This window comes from Rhinopithecus roxellana, chromosome 18 (genome assembly GCF_007565055.1).
Source record: "Rhinopithecus roxellana isolate Shanxi Qingling chromosome 18, ASM756505v1, whole genome shotgun sequence".
NCBI classification, from domain to species: Eukaryota; Metazoa; Chordata; class Mammalia; order Primates; family Cercopithecidae; genus Rhinopithecus; species Rhinopithecus roxellana.
Window position 1 is genome coordinate 93,765,776 of NC_044566.1, and position 24,306 is coordinate 93,790,081.

Below are 24,306 nucleotides of genomic sequence, written 5' to 3' on the forward strand. Positions count from 1 at the left end.
AACCATGTAGACAAATATTTTGCTGTAGTTTTCTTCTACAAATAGAAGGAACAATAGACTAGCTAACACTTTCCATGTGTCAGGCATTGCTCTCAAGGCACTTCAGCAAAACCAAGTAGTTAAGCAATTTGCTGCAGGTCAACAGCTAGCAGGTGGTGGGCTGGAGTGTATCCAGGACTGCCTCCACAGTCATGCTCTCCACTCTTCCATGTCTCATATGCAAGTAAAAAGAGCATATCATTTTGTCATTAAAAAAGTAATTTCCTCTGGGTTCTGAAGCCTCTCATTGCCTGTGTGGTCCCCAGTATGTCTGCCTACATCTTGCCAGTGTCTGTGTGTTTTCTCATGGCTGGGCTCCTTGAGGACAGGGGATACATCTCACTCAGTGGGTGATACTAATTTAAGTATCGGATAGCTTGAGAGCCCATAACATCATAGCCCATTGCACAGGGCATGATGTTATGGGCTCTCAAGTCATCAGATACTTAAATGAGTCTTAAGCATTTTGGCTCTTCCGATTATGATTCAAGTCTTCATTCATTCATTCATTCTTTCATTCATTCAACAATGTACCTGGTTGTAATGGGGAGAGAAAAAGGCACAGAAACACATGCAAAGGCTTGGAGGGGAGGGAGGCAGGCAGAGGATGTACACTTTAGCAATAAGGAGTTCAGTTACACTCCTTCAAGGTGGGCACAAGTGGGAGTTGACACCAGACAGGCAAGAAGAACCCTGCATGCCATTGATGCTAAGGACCCAGATTTTATCAAGGAGCCAACGAGGCATCTCCACCTCTATTTTCTGATCTCAACTTCTCCCTCTCAAAGTTACCAGAAATAATACAAAAATATTGGAAATTTTATTATTTTGAAAAACTATCCGTGGTAGTTGCATCTACTTTTCTGCTTTCGGCAGGGCTAAGAGGGATCCCTCATGGTGAGCTGTGTAACACCGCAAAAACTGCACTAGATATTAGGTTGGTGGAAAATTGCGGTTTTTGCCTTACTTTAATGGCAAAAACCGCAATTACTTTTGCACCAACCTACTACAATGGCCCTGTGACAAAGGCCATGCTGTGTCTCTTCATCCAACTAAGACCCCCTTTCCCCGAGAGATTAAACATAATACTTATTTTGCTTTATGCCAAAAACAAAACAAAACAAGAAATACATTCACAATCTCAGAAAAATGAATGGTGGTAGCTATAGAGACATAAATTATTAATTAATAGTAACCAATTGACTTAGCTCTTATTATCTGTTCAGATTACACTAAACACTTCATGCTATCCTTCAAATACCTCTATAAGGTAGATATTATCATCCCCACTTGATAGATGGGGAAATGGGGGCTCAGAAAAGGTAAGTGACAAAGCAAATCATTACCAGACCAAGTCATTAAACCGAAACCCAATGACTTGGCTCCAAAGACTTTCCACAATGCCACACTGAACTCCTACTCCACAATTAATAAAACAGTGTTTTCATTCTCAAAGATTCTACATAGCTTTAGAGTTGGAAGAACTATACAGTCAATGTGAGGCTCAGAGGGGTTCCAAGACTCAACCCAAGTCTCATGGCTGGAGAGAGCCAACATAGGACTAGAACTTGGGTCTCCTGAGCAAGGTCTGGAGTGCTCTTCAAATTCCACATGGCCTCCGTTATAACAGCTTTAAAAATATTAAATCTGCTATAGCAAATCCTACTTATAAGAATCAACTGCAGAAATAGGCTATTTGGTTACATGGATATCAGGTAGGATCAGGGGGGTGTTTAACAATACTGGGGTTGAGAGATGGAGAATAAACAGATTTCATGAGAAACGGTTGTAAAAGTGGTAAGAAAACGCCCCAGATGAGCCATTGATAACACATGACAGCAGACTGGAGAAGTGAGAGGAAATGCTAAAGGTTAAAAGGGGAGGGAGGAAGGCATTCTGAAGCGACGCTAGTATCCGGTTATATGTGTGTGGGATAAGGAATGTTATGAGTATTAATCAGTGGATCAAAAGGCCAAGTGACACATGGTGACACAGGAAGCTGTAGAATAAAACTACATCAAAAGTCGTGAGAGTAAAAGAAAAGTGACAAGTAGTACAGATAGAAAACTGAAAATCATTCTCCTACCACAGACCTGGAGCCCAGCAGGGAGCAACTGACATTCGCTGAGGATTGGCAAAGAAGCTTTTCAAATGTAAGCTGGACAGTAGTACTCTAGTAGTCTTCACAGCAAACCATTTAGCAAATGGTGACACTACCATCACAGCTACACAAACAAGGAAATAATGAAGCTGAATGCTTCTTGAAAACTCCAAAGCTCGGGTTGGTAGAGCACACTCTTCTTCAGAGCTTTATTTGCGACACTGTATTCAATAAATTAATTTTGATACTCATTTTCTACTTTCTACCTTTTGATTGTTCTCATTTGTTTCCACTTCATACTATGATTGTTAAAAAGCACTCACGTGCAATTGTACGACGAAATGAAAATATTTTCCACAGATACAAATTACAGTGAAAGCTCTTATCAGATTTCTAAAGACTATGAAAGTATTTTAGTACCTTCTATATACCTTGATGTTCTTGTTCTGTAACACTTCCTTTAAACATTTGATATAGATCATGAAGCCAAGATTATGGGGGGAAAAAAACCATTGTTTTCAAGGAGATCAAATGAGAGAAAGACCAAAAAACCCGATCTGGTTAAAGAAAAGTGAACATAAAAATGCATACTATACCTGTAGTCCCAATATATAAATCAATGTCTTGTTTGTGATGGACAACGGGCCCAGAATTTGTGCCACTTGGACTCTTGGTATGGAGCAGTAAAATGGTACAAACAGAGCAAACACAGGTGCCAGGCTATGCAAACAAATAAAAAAAAATCACTATAATAGTGAATTTTAAACACCAATGGCAGATGTATCTTTGAAGTAACACTGCTTACAATTTTATTTCAGTCTGAAAGCATGGTCTCAGATATACACATTGATTTCCAAATATGCATCATGTCCAAAATAATTTGTACAGAACACTTTATGAAAACTCTAATCATTCTATCCTTATTGACCCTCCTGAAACCACCGCAAAGAAGTGGTTCAGCACCTACTAATTGTGAGAAAAGTGGAGGCAATGTTTTTTCCCCAGGTATTACTAAAATCTAATGAGAAACTAGACAAACCAAAAGCAGCAAACATTAGAATTCTTCACAGTCAAATCCAAAAGCCTCATCTCAGGCCCTGTCTAGTGATCTGTCACCATGGCTCCGACACGGTTCGCCTCTGGCCCTTCCTTCCTCGCATTCCTTCCTCCCTTTGTCTGAAACCCTGTTTCTTAGTGGTTGACCAGTGATTTCTTACACCACTCTTCTGGCTTCTCCATGGTTCCATTATAGCCTTTTCTTCTTGCTCGCTCATCTCCTCATATAATCTCAACCCTTTCTATAGCTTGGGCTAAGAAAATGAAGTGAGACCTAAAACTGCCTGCCCATTACTGCCTGCCCATTTCTGAATGTCAATTTGACACCTTCACCTTGACAGATTCAAAAGTCCTATGTGTCTTTCTACTTACAGTCTTGCTTCTCTCTGATCCATTTCTTAACATTGTTGGCAGTATTCTCTTCCTAAAACACAACACTGATCACATCACTCCCTTGCTTAAAAACCCTTCCTTCCAGCTGGGCATGAGCGGTGGCTCATGCCTGTAATCCCAGCACTTTGGGAGGCCAACGCAGGTGGATCACAAGGTCAGGAGATCGAGACCATCCTGGCTAACATGGTATAACCCCATCTCTACTAAAAATACAAAAAATTAGCTGGGCGTGGTGGTGGGCACCTGCAGTCCCAGCTACTACTCGGGAGGCTGAGGCAGGAGAATGGCGTGAATCCGAGAGGCGGAGCTTGCAATGAGCCAAGATTGCACCACTGCACTCTAGCCTGGGCGACAGAGCGAGACTGTCTCAAAAACAAAAAACAAAAAAAACAAAAACAAAAACAAAAAAAAACCTTCCTTCATAGGCTCCAGTATCCAAAGATAAAATGCTTCATAAAGATGTGATGGCAAAGCTCCCCAGTTCGCTCTCATCACTGCACATTGTTACCACTGTCCTCCTCTCTGCTTCCCCTCATCTGGCCCATCACACACAAGGCCCCCTCAAAAATCCACACAGCTGCTCCTTGAACACGCTAGCTGCTTTGACTCTCCACTGACGCAGGTTCTGCTTTCCACTTTCAGTCCTAGGAAACTCAGCTTGTGCAACACTGCTCAGCTCTTCCCACAAGACTTCTCTGACTCCTCCTGGCAGCTGGTGGCTTTCCTCGTGGCCCCCAAGCTATGTCAGTTTCACCGCTGCAATGAGTCAGTGAATCAAATGCGTGCCGAGGATGTCACGGCAGGATGCCCGGCATAGGAGCTACAACTATGTCCAAGAGAAAGAAGCAGTCCTTGACCTCAAGGAACTCATCACAGGCCTGAAATCTTACATTCCTACAAGTGCTGGGCAGGTAATATGAATGAGTAGAGTGGTTTGGGCACAAACTTGCACCCATTTTTCATTAAATACTTGGCTTAATTACTCAGTCTGTTTTATTTTCCCACTTTTGGGAAAAGGGCACCAGAAAAAAAAAAAAAAGAATTATTTCATTATCACAAGAAAAATGCAAAAAATATGTTTCACTTCTACAAAGAACTGCCCTTGGTGCCATTTTGTGGAAACACAGGACCCTCCTGGCCTCTTGTGCAATTTGTCATCCTTGATAGAGACCATGTTATTCTGAAAAATGCACTGTCCTCTCAATTCTACTATTAAAAACAAAATCAAACCAAAATATAACAAACACAAAACAAATGTGATAAATGGCAGCTGCATCAACAGCTATCAACACAGACGCAGCAAATGCTAGAACAGGGAAAGCTCCAGCTGATAAGGCCTAAGCGCAGGCCCTGTGTCAGGACTGGAGACACAGAGATGCCAGATACACCCGGCTGGCCATCCAGGGAGAAGGATGGCAGGGACCGGGTGGCAGACGGAGGCGCACGTCACAGCGGGCTCCTAGCGCCACTTGCCCAGTCTAGAATTCCTCACATATCAGACCTTCCTCCCAGGCTAAGCACCCCAGGACAGGGAAGAAGAGGCAGTCCTGGTTCTCCTAGCACCTGGCATAATGCTTGGCACAGTTTAGGAGCTCACTATATTTAGGGCCACAAAATAATCCTTATTCTAGAACAACTGTTATGACTCACATTTGAATTGACTATACAGAGTTCTCAAAAACTTCAGATTATTAATTCTGAGAGAAAGCATCATATTTTATCTAGCTTTGCCTAATGCAGATTCTTATACATGATCCATATTCAATATTGGATTTTTTTTAAATTAACAAAGCAGTTTTTAAATACTACACAAAATAATTGCTTTTGTCCAATTATAAACCCAAGCACAATTGATTAAAACAGCTGGGCCTTCTTTTCATGGAAAAGTATGAGTTAGTCACTCTTGGGCATAAATCCTCCAATGCCTCCCCACCTATAGTCATGAACAAGACATCCCAGGCCCTGAGTCTCTGTCCCCATCCTGATCCTGTGCTCCACAGGACAGCACCTTCTCAGAGAAGCCCTCCCTGGCTGCCCCATTTCAAACCACACCTCCCACCCTCTCAGCCTTCCCCCTCTGCATTCTCTACTCTCTTCCTGACTCTCTTCCCCCACAGCACTTACAGCCTTCTCATCACTGCCAGCTATCGTCTATCTTAAAAGTAGAATGGAAGCTTCACAGAGACGGGGATTTTGCTCTGTTTTGTTTGCTGTTTTATCCCCACTGTCTAGAATTGTGCCTGGCATAGAGTAAGGTTTCAATAAATACTTGCAGAAGAAATGAATTTTCCTTTAAAACAGTAAAACCATACAGCAGAACTTGCCTTTTGTTTTAAAAAGCCCCCTTCCTTTTTATCATTTTTAATGGGATTAAAACATATGGCTTCATATGTAGCTCAAAATATGGCCTGCTCTCTTGGTGATTATGAAACCCTACCTGGGGAGCCAGTTGCACCAGAGGTCTCTTACCACAGAACATGCCCTTCGAGTTGCTTAATTCATAGAAGTTCTTCTGTTCACATTTAGTAATAAAGTACAAATAATGATGTTATAACTAAATAATCTAAAGCAGAGTTCTTGTTTGAGGTTACATTTCAATGTAAACTAAAAAAATACTGGTAGAAATTTTAATGACCACTGTTTACATTTCACATACCAAGAGAAGTTTAAAAATTCCTTAAAAAATACTAATCACTGTATGATTTTAAATGATGACTAAATACTAGGCCACATATACACATTTCAGACCAAAACTACACAGGGTGTTCTGCAGAAATTTTCTGTTGCTATTTCTATACACACAGACTTCACAAAGTACCATAATGTTATTAGTCATTGACCAGTCTTTTTCTTTTCCTTATTTTATGACAACATCTGTTCTTTATACTGTCAACAATAATTCAGTTTGACCTTTTTTCATACTGTGAAGAACTACCTTCTGGAAGCCCTTTCTGGCTTAAGCAGATGAGGCTGTAGCACAGAAAAGAGAAAGCAGGTTATAAACATTTCATCCATCCTTTCTTTTTTTGTTTTATTTTCTTGAGACAGGGTATCTGTCTGTCACCCAAGCTGGAGTAGAGCGCAGTGGCACAATCACGGCTCACTGTAGCCTCTAATTCCTAGGCTCAAGCTATCTTCTCGCCTCAGCCTCCAGAGTAACTGGGACTACAGGTGTGAGCCACCACACCTGGCTAATTTTTAAACATTTTTTTAGAAACAGGGTCTCGCTGTGTTGCCCACACTGACGTCAGTCTCCTGGCATCAGGCAATCCTCCTGCCTCAGCCTTCTGAACTGCTGGGATTACAGGTGTGAGCTATTGCTAATTCACCCTTTAATAACACTAATACTTACAGAGCATCTACTGCTATATATTTGATTGCACTCGATAGAAAACATAAAACAACAGAGACACCTGTTCAGGTTGCAAATGTCCATTTCACTTTTTCTACAGAAAAGGTCACTGGATGTGGTGGCTCACACCTGTAATCCTAGCACTTTGGGAAGCCAACTGCAGGCAGATGGCTTGAGCTCAGGAGAGTTTGAGACCAGCCTGGGCAACATAATGAGACTTTGTTTCCACAAAAATAAATAAATAAATAAATAAAAATACAAAAATTAGCTGGATTTGGTGGCATGGGCATATAGCCCCAGCTACTTAGGAGGCTGAGGTGGGAGGGTCACTTGAGCCCAGGAGGCAGAGGTTGCAGTAAGCCAAGATTGTGCCACTGCACTCCAGCCTGGTCAACAGAGTGAGACCCTGTCTCTCTCAAACAAACAAAAAAACAAAAAACTGTAAAGATCAACTCTATTTTTACAGTACAATCACAACTCAAGAAACCCTGGTAACTTTCAACAGCAATAAAACAAGGTTTGTGAGCTCATGAAATGATCTAATATACAGCTTCAGTGGCCTCTTACAGGATAATGACCCCCTCACCTCTTCATCTGCCTGACTACTCTGATATCAAAAAAAAGGGGCTGGGCACGGTGGCTCACGCCTGTAATTCCAGCACTTTGGGAGGCCAAGGCAGGTGGATCATGAGTTCAAGAGATCAAGACCATCCTGGCCAACATGGTGAAACCCTGTCTCTACTAAAAATACAAAAATTAGCTGGGCATGGTGGCACGTGCCTGTAGCCCCAGCTACTCAGCAGGCTGAGGCAGGAGAATCGCTTGAACCTGGGAGGTAGAGGCTGCAGTGAGCCGAGATCGCGCCACTGCACTCCAGCCTGGAGAGAGCGACACTCCATCTAAAAATAAAAATAAAAATAAAAAACAAAAATAAAAACAAAGTGGGGGGACAGATCCAGTTTGTTAGAGGAATTACTTTAACTAGTTGAGTCCTTCACTATATAAAAATGTTTTACTTAATATAACTATTTCAAAATTAAAAGCTAAAACCGCACCAGAATGGTCTTTCAACAAACTGAAAAATTTATCAACAGTGTCTTCTTCAAGTACTCTGCAGTCTAAGGTTTGTTTTTTTGTTTGTTTGTTTTGAGACGGAGTCTCGCTCTGTCACCCAGGCTGGAGTACAGTGGCGCGATCTCAGCTCACTGCAAGCTCCGCCTCCCGGGTTCACGCCATTCTCCTGCCTCAGCCTCCCAAGTAGCTGGGACTACAGGTGCCACCACGCCTGGCTAATTTTTTGTATTTTTAGTAGAGACGGGGTTTCACCATGTTAGCCAGGATGGTCTTGATCTCCTGACCTCGTGATCCACCTGCCTCGGCCTCCCAAAGTGCTGGGATTACAGGCGTGAGCCACTGCGTCTGGCCTGCAGTCTAAGTTTTAAATGAACTAGTTCTAGAATATGATGTCATGTTTATCCACCAAGTCATAAAATCTCTGTAACACCCCCTCATAGAATTTTTGTACTAGGAATTACCTTGGAGATCATTTAGTTCAATACCTTTAGTTTATACACAGAGAGGTGGTGGCCCAAAGAATTCAGCTGACTTACTTGATGCTCCTTCTTGTGTCTGACAACGTTTCTCCATACTCTCAGCACTTTAGAGGTTAGAAGAACCTAATGACATCTGTGGGAGGCAAAAGCTACTCGACTATTTTTACAGAATCCTGGAGCAGAAAGGCCTCTGAGGTCACAGAGTTACAAATTCCTATCAAATGATTCAATTCTGTCTACATCACCCCTCAAAATCAACATCAAGTTTACACAAGCATCTAAATAAGAAACAGCATACTCCATTTTTTAAAATAATCACAACTTTTGGGAATGACTCTCATCTTTTGATGGGAAAGCTATCTCCAGTAACTTCTTACTGGCCCTCCCGCTAGTCTCTGGAGTTAGGAAGACTGACATAAGCAATGTAAACACTTTTCTATGAGAGTTTCCAAAAGCATAAGGATAATGACCCTCTGCCTACAAAGCATATACATCCCCAGCTTATTTAATCAGTTCTCCTAAGACCTGCTATCCAGGCCCCTCACTGCCACAGCTGTCATCTATGTCATTCATAAAATGCAGCACCCAGAAGTGGCTGGGAATGGCCAGATCAGTCCTGACTAAGTGTAAACATCACCTCTCCTGATCTGAGTGCTGCATATCTGGTAATTTAGCCTACAAATAAACTGCATTCTGACAGATATGTTATGCTGTTGGTTTAAACTGAGTCAACTAAAACTATGAAGTGAATGGCGTAAGTCTCTTTCATCCTGTGCTGAAGCGGCTGGATTTTATCTATAATGGGCTTCCCTTCAACTATTTCCCTGTTATTCAAGTACTCGCGAAGTCACTGACTCAGGCAGCCTCTCGACTGAAAACGGCGACTAATTCTGTTCACTCCACATCCTGGACTGTCATTCTCCCTCACACCACAGAAACCTGTTTCTTTCTCATAAGCTGTGGATAAGGTGGAATGTGTAAACTACTCCCTGATACCAAGTTTCCAGGTAAAAAGCACTGTCAAAGTTGACATTGTTTTCCTTAAAACATTAAAAAAACCCACACGTTTACACAGAAAATCAATATAAAATCATCAGTAACTTGGTCCTTTTTTTTGGTTAAGGTTTATTGCTTCAGTCTCTTTCAAAGAATTTTTTGATACTTAAACCTTTACAGAAAAATGTATAAAGTTCCACAGGTATCAACAATTCATAAATTCCAAGGGGTTTTTGGATAGTCTTTTTTTTGTTTTGTTTTGTTTTTTAATAACTATAAAAAATTTCACTTCCCATTTAAAACAAAAAAAAAGTGCACACACGTACACGAGAAGAACTGCTCATTACATGCTCAGTCACAGGGTGACAGAAAAAAAAAAGTCACCACCATAAAAGGATGTCTGCATAGCCTCTCCTAAAACAACATGCCACAGTTAACTTACTTCAGTTTGGACAAGTACTGACAGCTACTACACAGGGACCCAAACGAGTCACTGATACGTAAGTACAAGATCTTTTGCTTTTTCAACAAATTTTTTAAAGAAAAATTTTAAAAGCCTAAGTTTTAAGTTAAAGGTAAAAAGGAAAAGAATCTATTTAAGAACAAGCTACCATCACTTCTAACAAAAATTATATTAATAATGTAAGTTTAGACTCTCTGCTAACTGGTAGGTCTAGTTAGTTCTTACAAAGCTGAGTGAAAGCGATGGGTCCGCCAGAAATATCTTTGTCAAAAAATAGGGCTTACTTCATGTACTACTGTATAAACTCACAATGACAAGAAACAGTATCAAGCAAAACTATGCAAATAATGCCAATATTTCAGGATAACTTAGTATGAAGGAAAAGGAACAAAGTTATTTTAATATAGAATATTCCTACACTATAGGACTTATTAGAAATATAAGATTATTTCTCAGGATGGAATCTCAGTGGTAGAATTCCTAGGGCAAAGGATATATTTTCTAAAGCTTTAGATATAAAATGGTACTTTTTGGTTTACAAAAACATTTTACCAATTTACCCTCCCACCAGCAAAGAGTACCAATCTTTGTTTTTTAAATGCTAAATACTACTAATTAGATAAGCGAAAAAAAGTCTGTTGTGTGGTTTATATTTACGTTTAGTTAGACTAAACATATCTTTTCTATGTGCCTGGGCGGGGGGTGGAAATCACAATGAATTCTATGCAGTGCTTTGGCAACATTTATGTCCAGGTTGGGAATGGTGGTAACAGAAACTTGGCAAAATAGAACCTGTGAAGAGACTTCCTTTAAAGGGGGGTGAGGGTTTTGTATATGTGTATTTGTGTGTGTGCTGGGGGAGGGGGAGTAGTATTTTGTTTATTTGGTGTCACTCTGAATACAATATAGTGTAATAAGAGCAAGGGCTCTGAAATCAGGCTCAAATGTAATTTACAAGCTGTGTGGCCCCCCCACGCAAGTTACCTAATACCTGACTTCAGCTGCTTTACCTGTAAAATGGGGAGTATTATTACTGCCAAGTCCTTACAACATTGCCTCTCAATATAAGTGCTAAGAAACTGTCTCTTACGATTCTTCTCCCATCCCTCTGGCCGCTGACGTACCAGAGGGAGAATCCAACAGATATGTTATGGATATTTTACATAAAGACCCTGAATCTGGCTGGGCGTGATGGCTCACTCCTGTAATCCCAGCACTTTGGGAGGCTGAGGCAGGCGGATCACCTGAGGTCAGGAGTTCGAGACCAGCCTGGCCAACATGGTGAAACTCCATCTCTACTAAAAATATAAAAGTTAGCCAGGCATGGTGGCACTCACCTATAATCCCTGCTACTCGAGAGGCTGAGGCAGGAGAATCCCTTGACCTGGGAGGTGGAGGTTACAGTGAGCTGAGATTGCGCCACTGCACTCCAGCCTGGGCGACAGTGCGAGACTCTGTCTCGATAAATAAATAAAATAAATGGCCCTGAGTCTATGGATGATCACACATCTAACTGTGCTTACTGGTAGGACTCCACACTACTTATATTTTAGCATGTTTTCTCTCTGGGGGCTCATTGCACTTTTTGGACATAAAACCACAAAAAATATGCTACTCCACAAAATGTTCACTCACATGTTTTTGTATCATGTCAGTGATAATGGTGATGATCCCTTGTATAAATTACTTTCATCTGGCTTCCTAGAGCTAATTAGTATCATGACCAGTCACTTAATGGAATAAATATTAACTCAGGTTGCTATATGACTTTAATTCATTTATTTATTCTATAGATATTTACTAGATATCTATTGTAGGTTGGTTCTGCAGCATTCTATGGGATAAAATGTTGGATGAGATCAAGTCATCATCCTTAAGAAGCTTAAGAGCTTCGCACCTAACAAAGCTGTTTACAGGGATGCTTTTCTCTCTGCTACGGTTAAGGCCTGCTGGAGTTGTTAGGCAGCCCTGGACATGGCCTGTGTAGAGGACGTGTGGTGTCCTCCGGTCTGGGGGGTTGATCACCTTCCCAAGAAGTCTGGGTATCATATAAAATGAGATAACGCAGGTGAAAATCCTCTGAAAGCTGTGACAGTAACACAGATGCCTGTGGTGTTTTGGAAGCCCAAAGAGAAGAATAAAAATGTTTTGTTAAATCTCTGCAAATATCTAAAAAGTAGTTTAAAAATCAATTAACAGGATAAAAGCCTATTCTAGGTATTCACCATATTTTTTCAATTGAAATTTCAGTCTAAATTGCTTTATTATTAAAATATTGTTAAAAGAGTAAAGTCTAAATCCATTTATAAAACCTTTACTTACTTTAAAATATGCTACAAATAAACTAATAAACTCCTTCATTTGAATCAACGTCTCCTTCTCCCTGCCCCCACTCCCTTCCCCAGCTCTCCCAGTCTTTCTTGTTCAGATGGGTATGAGTTAGTGTACGTTAAGGTTTTGAGATGCCTTCCTATTTTACTTGTTTTCTACCCATAATAGCAGATCATGTCGGAAATAGGAGACAAACTGTATTGTACTGAATATGACTTCTGAAGCCAAACCGCCTGGGTCTGAATCCTGACACTTAACAGCTAGGTCTCTAGTCACTTAAGTGCCCAGGTGCCTCCGTTTCACCATCTGTCAATGGACTTGTGAAAGTTCTGAGAGGATTGAATGAGTAGACACACACAGAGTGCCCAGGGCAGGACCGGGACCACAGTCTCTGCTTAGTAATTTTGGTGATTATTATTCATCAAGGGCTTACTGTAGTGTAATAAAGAATCTTTCATTAAGGATTAAGAAAGCTGCAATGTTCCTATTCTTTAATGGGTATTTATTGAATATCGATCATACATCACCTAGAGATACAAGAAATTAACACCACAGGATTCCCACTCACCGTACTTCACAGGCTCATGGGAGACAGGGAAGAAAATCAATGATACAGATACTATGACAGAGCACAGCACCCTCACAAATACAGCCACCCTGCCCTTCAGAGGATGGAGAACAGGAACACTCCTGCGATATTTAGAACTAAGCTTGGAAGGAAAGTAGGAGCTGAGGATACAGGACAGGGGCCAGGAGACATCAGACAGAGGGAAGAGTGTTACCAGGCACAGAGTTGTGAGGGAACATGGGACATCCAAAGGTTATAAGTAATTTTGTACGGCTGGAGCCAGGGCACAATCAGGAGAAGCTGGCCAGCAACCCTCCTGAAGAGGGAACGGAGCTCAAATCATGAGGGAACTTGTGAGTCATGACACAGAGCTTGTGGTTTGCCTGGGGTTGGATGGGCCCTGTTTGAGAGCCTGGCGGGAAGCTGCTGCCGTGGCTGTGGGCAGAAGGGCGGGAATGGCACACAACAGGCAGACAGACAGACACAGATGTGCAGCAGAGCACAGGCTGAGGCACAGGGACTGCTCGTTGACTAGTGGCAGTAGGTGATGGAGAACACGGACTTCTGGGTGCCTTCATGAACCCTGCCTTAAGTACCCCAGTAAGATCCCTGAGCAAATGACCGAGTTGACCTGGAATTTGGTTTATCCATAAAATAACGATATCTAACGTTCCTCCCTAATTTCCATGCGATAATAGAGACAAAAACAAAATTGAAACTCCTTGAACCTGAAAGAGAAAAGGTACATATGATTTCCAGAAACATTCAGGACTCAGAGGAGAAATATTAAAGACACAGAGCTTCGTTATAAAGAGCCTTTTTATATTATGCAGTTAGTTTTCCCACATGTTGCATTCTACAAATCATGCCAGATAGAAACACAGAATATCTTTCTTACACTAAAATGAGTATTATAGTGGGATTCTTAGTTTCTTAGTTCTCTAAACATATGTCATCTTCATCTTCAATAACTTCCATACTTTTCAATATAAAAGCCACCAAAAGCCACACAGGTGGCTTTTACTAGTGAAAGGTGAAAGAAAATAACTGGAATACGTGAAACCTCAAATATGCAAGTGGGTGTTCAACCAAAGAATTCCTGCGCTCAAGCATCTTTCCATCATTTCCAAGGAACGCGTCTATGAAACTGAAGTGGGTCTTCACTGTACATTCACTGCGTTCGGGACACATATAAAGCACAAAGAGGAAATGGTAGACTGCTAAACACTTTTTCTGTCTTGAAGAGGTTTTTCTGTCTTGAAGAAGTTCTCTGTGCTTGGTCCTGTAAATAGCCTTTTGCAGATCTATTGGGAGCTGGTCTGACCCAGGCTATGCAATGGGGTCAGCAGGCTGGTCACAGAGCTCCTCAGTAAGGCTGCCTCTACTAAGTCCCTCGGCTAGTCACACTCCATAAGCTAGAAAGCAAGCCCCCCAGGAGGCAGGGGAGGTCCCCCAAACAGATGGACCACAGTCAACTCTATGCTGAATATTACTCTGGTATGCGTGCTTTTTTGAAAGGATATAGGGAATATTGTTCTCAATCCTTCTAAAAAATGAATCATGGACCCAGACATAGCTATCAATTTAGGACTCAAAGTTAGTTGGGAAAAAGTCACCTTACATTGTACAAAGATGTATTTAACCAGGCCACAGAGGCATGTACTGACTACTATGACAGTTGGTTAGCAGTGTATTATTAATAGAATGGACAATCTGACTTTACTAATGAAGCACCAGGAGGCTCTGACTATGCTGGTCACATTTCCACAGCAGTGCGGGTTCCTCTTGCACACCAGGAATGCCTGCTTCCCACAGTCCATTTTACAGGCAAATGGCCCCCATAATACCTCAGATGATGGCTGTTTAGTCAGTGAAAAAGGTATGTGTGACACTGGGCCAAATTTAGATGTCCCTGTTTGAACAAGAAGGTGTTTTCAAATAATTGACAAATACTTATAAAACCAGGTAACCAGAGGAAGAAGTAATGATTTCTTTCTTCCGTGGAGCAGGTTTATTCTCAAGGGAGCTGAAACAGTCCCGGCCTGCCATCTGATACATCTGTGCTTGTCGTTATTTCCTCAGTAGAAACATATCCTTGTAATTTCAATTAACCCTGAGCTTTCGTCTCCCCTCTCCTTTCCAAAGATTTTATTTCTCCCTGCTCCAGAAATTTTTCCTCAGTCTTAACCTTTCCTCAAAGTAGCCAAAGGACAGTGTATCAGAGAAAGAATCAGATCAAACAACACTCATCACTTAACAATACACACATATAATTAGTATCTGTGTGGCCGCATCTGGGTGGCTCCCCTGGCTGTTTTTGAAAGTGAGCTTCTGGAAGTTCCTCTTTGGTACATTCACTGTGGGCATGTTGATTCAGGTCATTTCTCTGTAAAAGCTGAGTCTAGAGCAGATTTGAACTACAGAGAAGTCACCTCCAATTGGTGATCATCTCAACACAACTGGACCCATTCCAGTCACTGCTAATGGCTACATTTAAACAGAATTCCTAGGTAAGCCCCTTTTCATTCAAGGTGTTGATTATTATTAAAATAAATAACTATTAGAGGGCAAAGGTGACATTTCAGCAAAAACCAAAAGCTGTTATTCTAGTGCCAACTAAATCCCCGAATACGGTAAAGGTTTTGTTCTGTTTCTGCCCAAATTAAAGGCTGAGAAAACACTTTAATTACTTGAGTGAGTAAATTAGGACCACGGAAGCTACATGTCCTCTGTGAAAACTCACAAATCCCTCCAAGTGGGTATCTAGGGTAAACATTTCCAGAGTGCAAACTACATCAGCGCTTAGACAATTTTCTTAGATACTAAATAAATGAGTTTTGGGGGGCCTTTTATTTTTTTTTCCTTTTGTGGCTAGAAAGAACCTGTCAGTTCATGTCAACATGTCCGGTTATGCAAAAATGAGATGATAATATCTCAAGAAGTGTTACCAACTCTATTAGCAATGAAATACATTCTAGAGAAAAACACACACAGGCTCACTTCCCAAAGCATAAGTAAAAATACTTTGGAAGATATTTTGCTGAGGAAGAAACTTATTGTTTTACACATGTTAGGATAACAGTAAAGTTAAAAGGACTAAATACTGCATTAGAGGAAAAACTGGGATGGTGTCCTTGTTTACCAATACAAATAAGAGAATGGCATAGATGGCTTCCAGGGTGGCTCCCAGCAGAAGATACAGGAGCCTTGAAGGCTGACAGAGCCCTGTTCCACAGGTGGAACCTGAAAAACGATCCAGGCTTCCTGTAGCCCAGTCATTATCCATGCCCTCCAGGGAAAGGCCTCCATCCTGACTCCTGTCCCTCAGTGTGTGCAGCACGAAGGACAGCTGAGGAGCCACGTGCACCTTTTCATTAGAATGCATTATGAGGAAGCTCTAATTCTGATATTAGTGTTCTAAAGAAAAAATATGGGCCGGGCGCGGTGGCTCAAGCCTGTAATCCCAGCACTTTGGGAGGCCGAGACGGGCGGATCACGAAGTCAGGAGATTGAGACCATCCTGGCTAATACGGTGAAACCCCATCTCTACTAAAAAATACAACAAACTAGCCAGGCGAGGTGGCGGGCGCCTGTAACCCCAGCTACTCGGGAGGCTGAGGCAGGAGAATGGCGTGAACCCGGGAAGCAGAGCTTGCAGTGAGCTGAGATCACGCCACTGCACTCCAGCCTGGGCGACAGAGCGAGACTCTGTCTCAAAAAAAAAGAAAAAAGAAAAAATATTCAGAACAAACATTTATTTGGGCTTTTCCCTGGGCAATACAATGATACATGATAATACTTTCTAGTGTACCTCAGCGTATATAACTTAAATAACATGTCAGAAGCTGCTGCCTAATAATTAAAATGTAAAATACTTAAAATATACTTAAGAATAAATTTTCTACCTGAAAATGATTAAAAGATAACTATACTATCCAAATATTGACACTGGTGCACTGTAATGCACAAAGTGAGCAGAATACTGCTATGTATGAGGAGGAACCCAGCACACACTGCTGTGTGTGTGAAAGAACCCTGAGGAACACCTCACTCAGATAACAGTACATGCTCAACGCTGTATATTCACCCTTCAGTTCCAGACCCTCTGATACAAAAAGGTACCATTTCTGCATTCCCAGCATCTAGCACATGGAGGCACTAACAGCCATTTTTCTGCTGAATAAAAGAATGGACTTAATTCAAGTTTCAGAAAGGAATCCTTAAGAAGATTAAAGGAAGATATAAAGTAATATCTCTGAGGGAAGACTGTAATAAATTGGGACTGGCTGATATAAGAATGGGATAGTAACAGTCACCCATATGAAAGGATTTTCCTCTCAATTTGGGATCATAAAATTGGCTAAGACTACTGCATTAATAACACAGGATAAATATAAGCAAGAACCAAAGTGACATATTAGGGCTACCTAGTGGAATCATCCTTCAAGAGGTTACTAAACATCCAAATATCCAAAGCATGCATTTACCTTTACCTAAGATCATTTCCAAGCCATCCCACTTACACGTCCACATTCTGCAAATGCCTTTCTTTGGCCACCTCCAGCGCACAATGATGGTCAGTTAAGGACCCTCAACAGGCTACCCCTTGGGGCTCAATGATGTGTGGCCACAAGTGGCTTCCCATTTGGGAAGGCACCTCTCGTTGAAGTGGGCATCCCCTGCCCTTAGAAGGAGTTGTCCCTTTGCTCTGGAGCAGCTGGGCCATGTTGCGCATGTGCCATGATTATAGGTGAGGATGGCCCTTACAGCCTAGACCACTTTGAAACCACAAGCCTTCAGTTCTTTAAGGGCAGCATGAAACAGCTGCCTGTGCAAAGAACTGAACACAGGAAGAAACCTGAAGCCAGGTCATCACAGAGAAGGATCCAGCATGGCCTTTAACCCCAGTGTGGCCTTTAAGAACCACTCCAATTTTTTTCCTGTGCAAAATATAAAATTGGTATTTATTGTCAGTTTCATCACCTGGTAAGTAGGTAGGGGTAGCAATGCTCAAGCTTACAGGACTGCTGTGAGGTTTCTACATGATGATACAATGCAAAGGTACAGAACTAGTAAGTTAATGCAGAAATCTGAAAAAGGAACTCTGAAGGGCAAGCTTCGAAAAGCATGTCGGCTAACAAGGTTTTTACAAGAAGAGGTGAATTAAAGTTTTCTTCCATTAAAATTTTTTTTACCTATTTATTCATTCCAGTCACTGAACAGAAATGAACATTTTGAATAGATATGTTCAGCATTAAAAATCTAGAATATATGAGTAAAGCCCCAAAATTACTCATACAAAATTATGTTTTGGCATACAGACATCTTTCTGTGTGTGTTCGCGCGCGCGCCCGCGTGTGTGTGTGTGTTCGTGTGTGTGTATATTTGCTTCCCCATCCCCCAAAAAAGTGGCATGTTGTATAATCTGCTTTCCTCACTTAACATAATTTCCAGTCAAGAAACAGGCATTTTCATGTTGCCATTTTCAGAGCTGCACTGTATTCACTGCATGGCTGTATTCCTGTATTCCACTGTATGGCTATGCCATAAAATATTTAATCCCCTAATGAAAGATATTTGAACTGTTTGCAAACTATGTTAAACATTCTTGAACTTTGTTCTGAAACTCCTGCAATCTCTGGCTCTCCCAGATGCTGCATCTTATTTGGTGATGCAGTCAGACACACATTTGTATACAAACTGGCAAGCAATGGCACCTTCTCCTCTGAGTCTTACATGAGTGTTACTTTCCTAATTTCTACAATAATAATTATTCATATGGAAGATTTGCAGACTCTACAGTGAAGTATTTTTTTCCCGTCATGTATTTTAAAGGCAATTCCCATGAATCTGCTTATAAATACTCAAAAATATACATTCAGATTTTTGGGGAAAAAACACTTTCACAGAACTTAGAAAAACATTAATAAAAGTTATTGTTGCCTATTCCAAAGCTGCAACCATTGCCTGTAATTTTCACCTCTCCTTTGTGTCTAGTCTTAGTTTCTGAAAAGCTGCTTCTCACACTAAGCTTTTCCCAAGTAAATGGAAAAATCTTTTTATACTTTTATTCCACAATGCAATCCCTATGATTTTCTATTTAAGAACCACTCCATTTTTTTTCTGCACAAAATATAAAACTGATATTTATTGTCTTTCTTATCTCATTAATTTCCACAATTATCTCTCTTGTTTTCTTCTACTTGCTTTGGACAGTTATTTTCTAGCTTCTTGAACTGTATATTTAACATATCTATTTTAAATCTTTTCTTTTTTAAATAAAGGCATTCAAGGCTTTATATCTATCTCAGATTGCCTTATCTGCATCCCACAGATTTCACAGGTAGTATTTTCATCATTTAGTTCTAAGCATTTGAAAATTTCCACTGTGATTTCTTCTTTAACCCATGAGTTCCTTAGAAGTATATTTTTTCATTTCCAGACTTTCCTTTTATCTTTTTATCATTGGTTTATAATTTAGCTGCACTGTAGTCAAGCAATGTGATCAGAAAATAATTATTTTCTGAAAGCTTTGAGTCTTCTGGTGACCTAGCACACAGTCAAATTTGAAGATACGCTCATGTGTCTTCAGTACAAGTTCTGCTAGCTTTTAAATCATGTTGAGTAAATCTCCTAAGTCTTTAATCTTTTTATCTAGCACATTATAATACAAATGTGTTAAGATCTCCCATTATGGTTGTGAATCTGCCAATTTCTCCTTCAAATTCTGTCAAATTTTGCTGTTACATGCAAATTTCATGATTATTTTTATATTCTTTGTAGACTGTTCTTTTTAACCTCTGTATTCCTATTAATATTGAATTTGCCTTGAATTCTATGTTTTCTTTGTTAATACTGCCATTCTACCTTTTTATTGGTTGGGATTTGCTTGGTACATATTTTCCCTTGCCTTTACTTTCAACCTTTCTGAATCACTTCGAGCTGTATCTCTTCTAAGCAGCATACAACTGGATTTTTTTTTTTTTTAAATCTAAACTGATAGTCTCTGTCCTGTAATAGGCAAGCTCAACCCATTTAAGTTTGTTGTGACACATCCCTACCCTCTTGTGTTTTCTACTTACTATCCTTATTCTTTGCTGTTTCCCCATTGTCTCTTTTCTGGATAATAAAATGTTTTACTTCCATTTTTGCTCTCTTTTGCTTTAGGTTTTATTTCCATTTAGGTTATAATGATTAACCCATCAACACTGTACAGAATGCATACCTCTAACATAACATGACCACAACCCCCGATAACCCTCAGTGTCTATGAACATCAGTTTTAAGGTTGTTAGAATGAAGTTAGCTGATATCCAATTCATTTAATACAGCAGGGAGAGCAGCAGATTTGCAGACAGTGCTTTTGATCAGGGCAGAGATAGTCTTTAAGGAAATACTGTATATTTCCTTAAATATACAGTAGCAACATCACTAGATGAACGTGCCCCTCAATTTTGGTGACTTCTAGGTGAGATTTACATACACACAGTTCTATCAGAGGAATTATTTTTCTTCTAAAAATAATCACACAGGATTTATTGCTCTGCTCTTCCTGCTTTAATCAAAGTTTACCCTCATCTACAGAACCTTATTGTAGGAGTTTTCCATTTTTCAGTTTAGGACTTAAAATTTCTGTCTTAACATGATTTATAACAAGAAAAGAATTGGAAAGAATCCAAAAGTTCATCAAGGGAGTGGCTAAGCAAATTATGCATTGACACATTGGAAAACTGTAGAATACCTATCAAATGTTTATATAAAAGCTACACATATGACAAATATATACATTGCACTGATATGAAGATGTTTAGTGAATAAAGCAAGAAACAATATATAATGTGTGATGCTTGCTACTACGCGCAAAGGTAGAAGTGTAGATTGCACAGATCCATGGAGTACTTGCAGATTGGTAGTTTTAAAATTTAATAATTTCTCCTTGAAGTAGCTTAAGTCTTTTTCTCTCTCATTTTATCTTTCTTCTTTTTTTGTCATTTTAGTCATGGTTGTTGTGGTCGTCTTCTTCTTCTTTTTAAAAAGAAAATCTAACTTTCAGTTCCTAACATGGACTAAGCTTATTTCTCAGACTTTTAGGTTAACACAAATCAGAACACTGTGGTAAGTTCGTATTTCACTACATAAATGTGGCGACTGATTTCATTTCCTGGCAGTGATATGCATTTGGTTAAAAAAAAAAAAATCCAACTGAAATTAAATTTAAAAGCAAAGGTTAATGCCTGTCTGAAATGTAGGGTGCTTTACTTAACCAGACAATGATTCAAACAAGGGAAGGGGAATTTCTGCCTAAAAAGTTACTGCATTCCCTTCTGTCACAAAAACGCGTTTGCCCTATTTAATTGGTTCTGTTTCCTTTGCCAGAGCTTTGCCAAAGTCAGCAAATTGTGAGAGTAAAAACATAAATTTTATTCTGTTCTTCCTGTTATCATATATTTAACCATATTATAATTACAAACTGTTAAAAATTGCATGTCATGAAATGTTAAAACTTAGATATATAAAAGACAATTTGGACTGCTTTGATAGATTATTGAAATCTTTTTTAAACTAATGATTAATCAAATTGAATACGTATGCTTTTACTTAAATGACACTTCTTGGTTTTTTCTAGACACCTTGACCACCACCAATGGATATACAAATGGCTAACAATTTTACTACGCCCTCTGCACCTCCTCAGGGAAATGACTGTGACCTCTATGCACATCACAGCACAGCCAGGATAGTAATGCCTCTGCATTACAGCCTCGTCTTCATCATTGGGCTCGTGGGAAACTTACTAGCCTTGGTCGTCATTGTTCAAAACAGGAAAAAAATCAACTCTACCACCCTCTATTCAACAAATTTGGTGATTTCTGATATACTTTTTACCACTGCTCTGCCTACACGAATAGCCTACTATGCAATGGGCTTTGACTGGAGAATCGGAGATGCCTTGTGCAGGATAACTGCGCTAGTGTTTTACATCAACACATATGCGGGTGTGAACTTTATGACCTGCCTGAGTATTGACCGCTTCATTGCTGTGGTGCACCCTCTACGCTACAACAAGATAAAAAGGATTGAACATGCAAAAGGCGTGTGCATATTTGTCTGGATTCTAGTATTTGCTCAGACACTCCCACTCCTCATCAACCCTATGTCAAAGCAGGAGGCTGAAAGGATTACATGCATGGAGTATCCAAACTTTGAAGAAACTGAATCTCTTCCCTGGATTCTGCTTGGGGCATGTTTCATAGGATATGTACTTCCACTTATAATCATTCTCATCTGCTATTCTCAGATCTGCTGCAAACTCTTTAGAACTGCCAAACAAAACCCACTCACTGAGAAATCTGGTGTAAACAAAAAGGCTCTCAACACAATTATTCTTATTATCGTTGTGTTTGTTCTCTGTTTCACACCTTACCATGTTGCAATTATTCAACATATGATTAAGAAGCTTCGTTTCTCTAATTTCCTGGAATGTAGCCAAAGACATTCGTTCCAGATTTCTCTGCACTTTACAGTATGCCTGATGAACTTCAATTGCTGCATGGACCCTTTTATCTACTTCTTTGCATGTAAAGGGTACAAGAGAAAGGTTATGAGGATGCTGAAACGGCAAGTCAGTGTATCGATTTCTAGTGCTGTGAAGTCAGCCCCTGAAGAAAACTCACGTGAAATGACAGAAACGCAGATGATGATACATTCCAAGTCTTCAAATGGAAAGTGAAATGGATTGTATTTTGGTTTATAGTGAAGTAAACTGTATGACAAACTTTGCAGGACTTTTCTTATAAAGCAAAATAATTGTTCAGCTTCCAATGAGGATTCTTTTACATTTCTTTCACTGGGCACTTTCCCATCTCCAACTCGGAAGTAACCCCAAGAGAACAACATAAAGCAAACAACATAAAGCACAATAAAAATGAAAATAAATATTTCATTTTTATTTGTAAACGAATACACCAAAAGGAGGCACTCTTAATAACTCCCAATGTAAAAAGTTTTGTTTTAATAAAAAACTTATTAATATTTCTTGCCAACAAATGGCAAAAGAAAAAGGACTGAATAGATTATATATTGCCAGATGTTAATACTGTAACATACTTTTTAAATAACATATTTCTTAAATCCAAATTTCTCTCAATGTTAGATTTAATTCCCTCAATAACATCAGTGTTTTGTTTTGTTTTGTTCTGTTCTGAGTCATAAAACTTTGTTAAAGAACTCTTTTGGAATAAAAAGCAGGATGCTGCAAAGTTATAGTCTGTCCCTCAATGCTCACTGTCAACTACCAGTGGGAGTGTCAGGGAAAAGATAATTGGCAATAGATAGACTCTGAATTGCAACATTATAAATAATGACGATGACTGAGGCAATGAAAGCACTGAGCTTTTCCTGGAGCTGCCAGCATAGTTTTTAAGGGCTTCTGCTTAGCAATATGAAAAAGACTTTATGTGGAGGTGCCCACTGGGAGGAGGGTCTACTTGTTAAATTCATCTTGGGAATAAAAGACATGCATATATGATTGGTTTTCTTGGGATCGCTAGGGGATCATTTCTCTTTTCTTCCCCCAAGCTGTTAGTACCCTACATTTGTATTTCAGTGGTTTGAGTTATCACGTAGGAGAAGAGTGGTACATGATAAGTAGTGGAAAATACAGTTGCTGCTTGCTTAAATATGATAGAGAGTAAAATGCAAACTTACAAAATTAAGCATCTTAGGATTCTTTACAATATTATATACTTGCTGAAATAAGTACCTTAGTAGGAGTACCAGGACCTTTCCAAGTAGTCAACTGGTCTGCCAGTTCAAATTTGTTTTATCCCCAAAACAGTATTCTTTGTTGGCAATGACACCAATTTTTATAATGGTAGATAAAGAAAATGTTAATTCTGAGTCGTACTTTAAAAATTTTTTTCAGAAAGGGGGTCTCACTCTGTTACACTTTAAATTTTTATTGGACTTTATATCCTGAAAACATTTTATTTAACGTTCTTGTCTTACTCATTTTCAACTTTTTCTCTGTAAGAAAATTAATCTTAATGGTTGACTCAACATCATTTACTAATATATTCAGATTTGCATTACATTTATTTCACAAACAGCCACCTGACTTTAAAGCCATTGTCAAAAATAGGCATTGGTCTTTGTAACATCTTATGTAGACAGGTGAGACAACATGGATGAAAGCCCAAATCTTAGTGCCTTTCCTTCACTCCACCTCTAAACTTTCCCAAGTGAAGGAAAAGAAAGGGCAAAACAACAAATTGCATGTAAGTTGGCACTTAGGTAGTCATCTGAGTTGGATCTCTAAAGAGGAACCATTGTGAAGACGACTAAAGGAAAACCAAAAAGAAAGCTTCCTCCATTTCAGAGCTTCTCTGTGGTGCCCTGGTTCTGTGACTACACTGGAGTAGAGACACTTTCTGGGATGTATGAGCCAACACGCTC

General features: G+C 39.8%; 2 protein-coding genes across 2 annotated transcripts in view; one reads left to right on the forward strand and one right to left on the reverse strand.

Moving 5' to 3' along the window:
- UBAC2 (UBA domain containing 2) overlaps positions 1-24,306 on the reverse strand; it is a 188,629-nt gene that overhangs the window by 73,636 nt on the left and 90,687 nt on the right. Inside the window, exon 5 of the mRNA XM_010368522.2 lies at positions 2,737-2,860. Coding sequence (XP_010366824.1) covers positions 2,737-2,860 — 124 coding nt within the window. The remainder of the gene's footprint in view (positions 1-2,736; positions 2,861-24,306) is intronic.
- Positions 9,840-23,115, forward strand: GPR183 (G protein-coupled receptor 183). Its single transcript, XM_010368521.2, has 2 exons — positions 9,840-9,990; positions 21,479-23,115. Exon 2 carries the CDS (start codon positions 21,497-21,499, stop codon positions 22,580-22,582), a length of 1,086 nt encoding a protein of 361 aa, XP_010366823.1. The 5' UTR covers positions 9,840-9,990; positions 21,479-21,496; the 3' UTR covers positions 22,583-23,115.

Excerpts from the sequence above, each read along its gene's own strand:
- GPR183 (XM_010368521.2), top strand. The coding sequence starts at position 21,497 with ATGGATATACAAATGGCTAACAATTTTACTACGCCCTCTGCACCTCCT.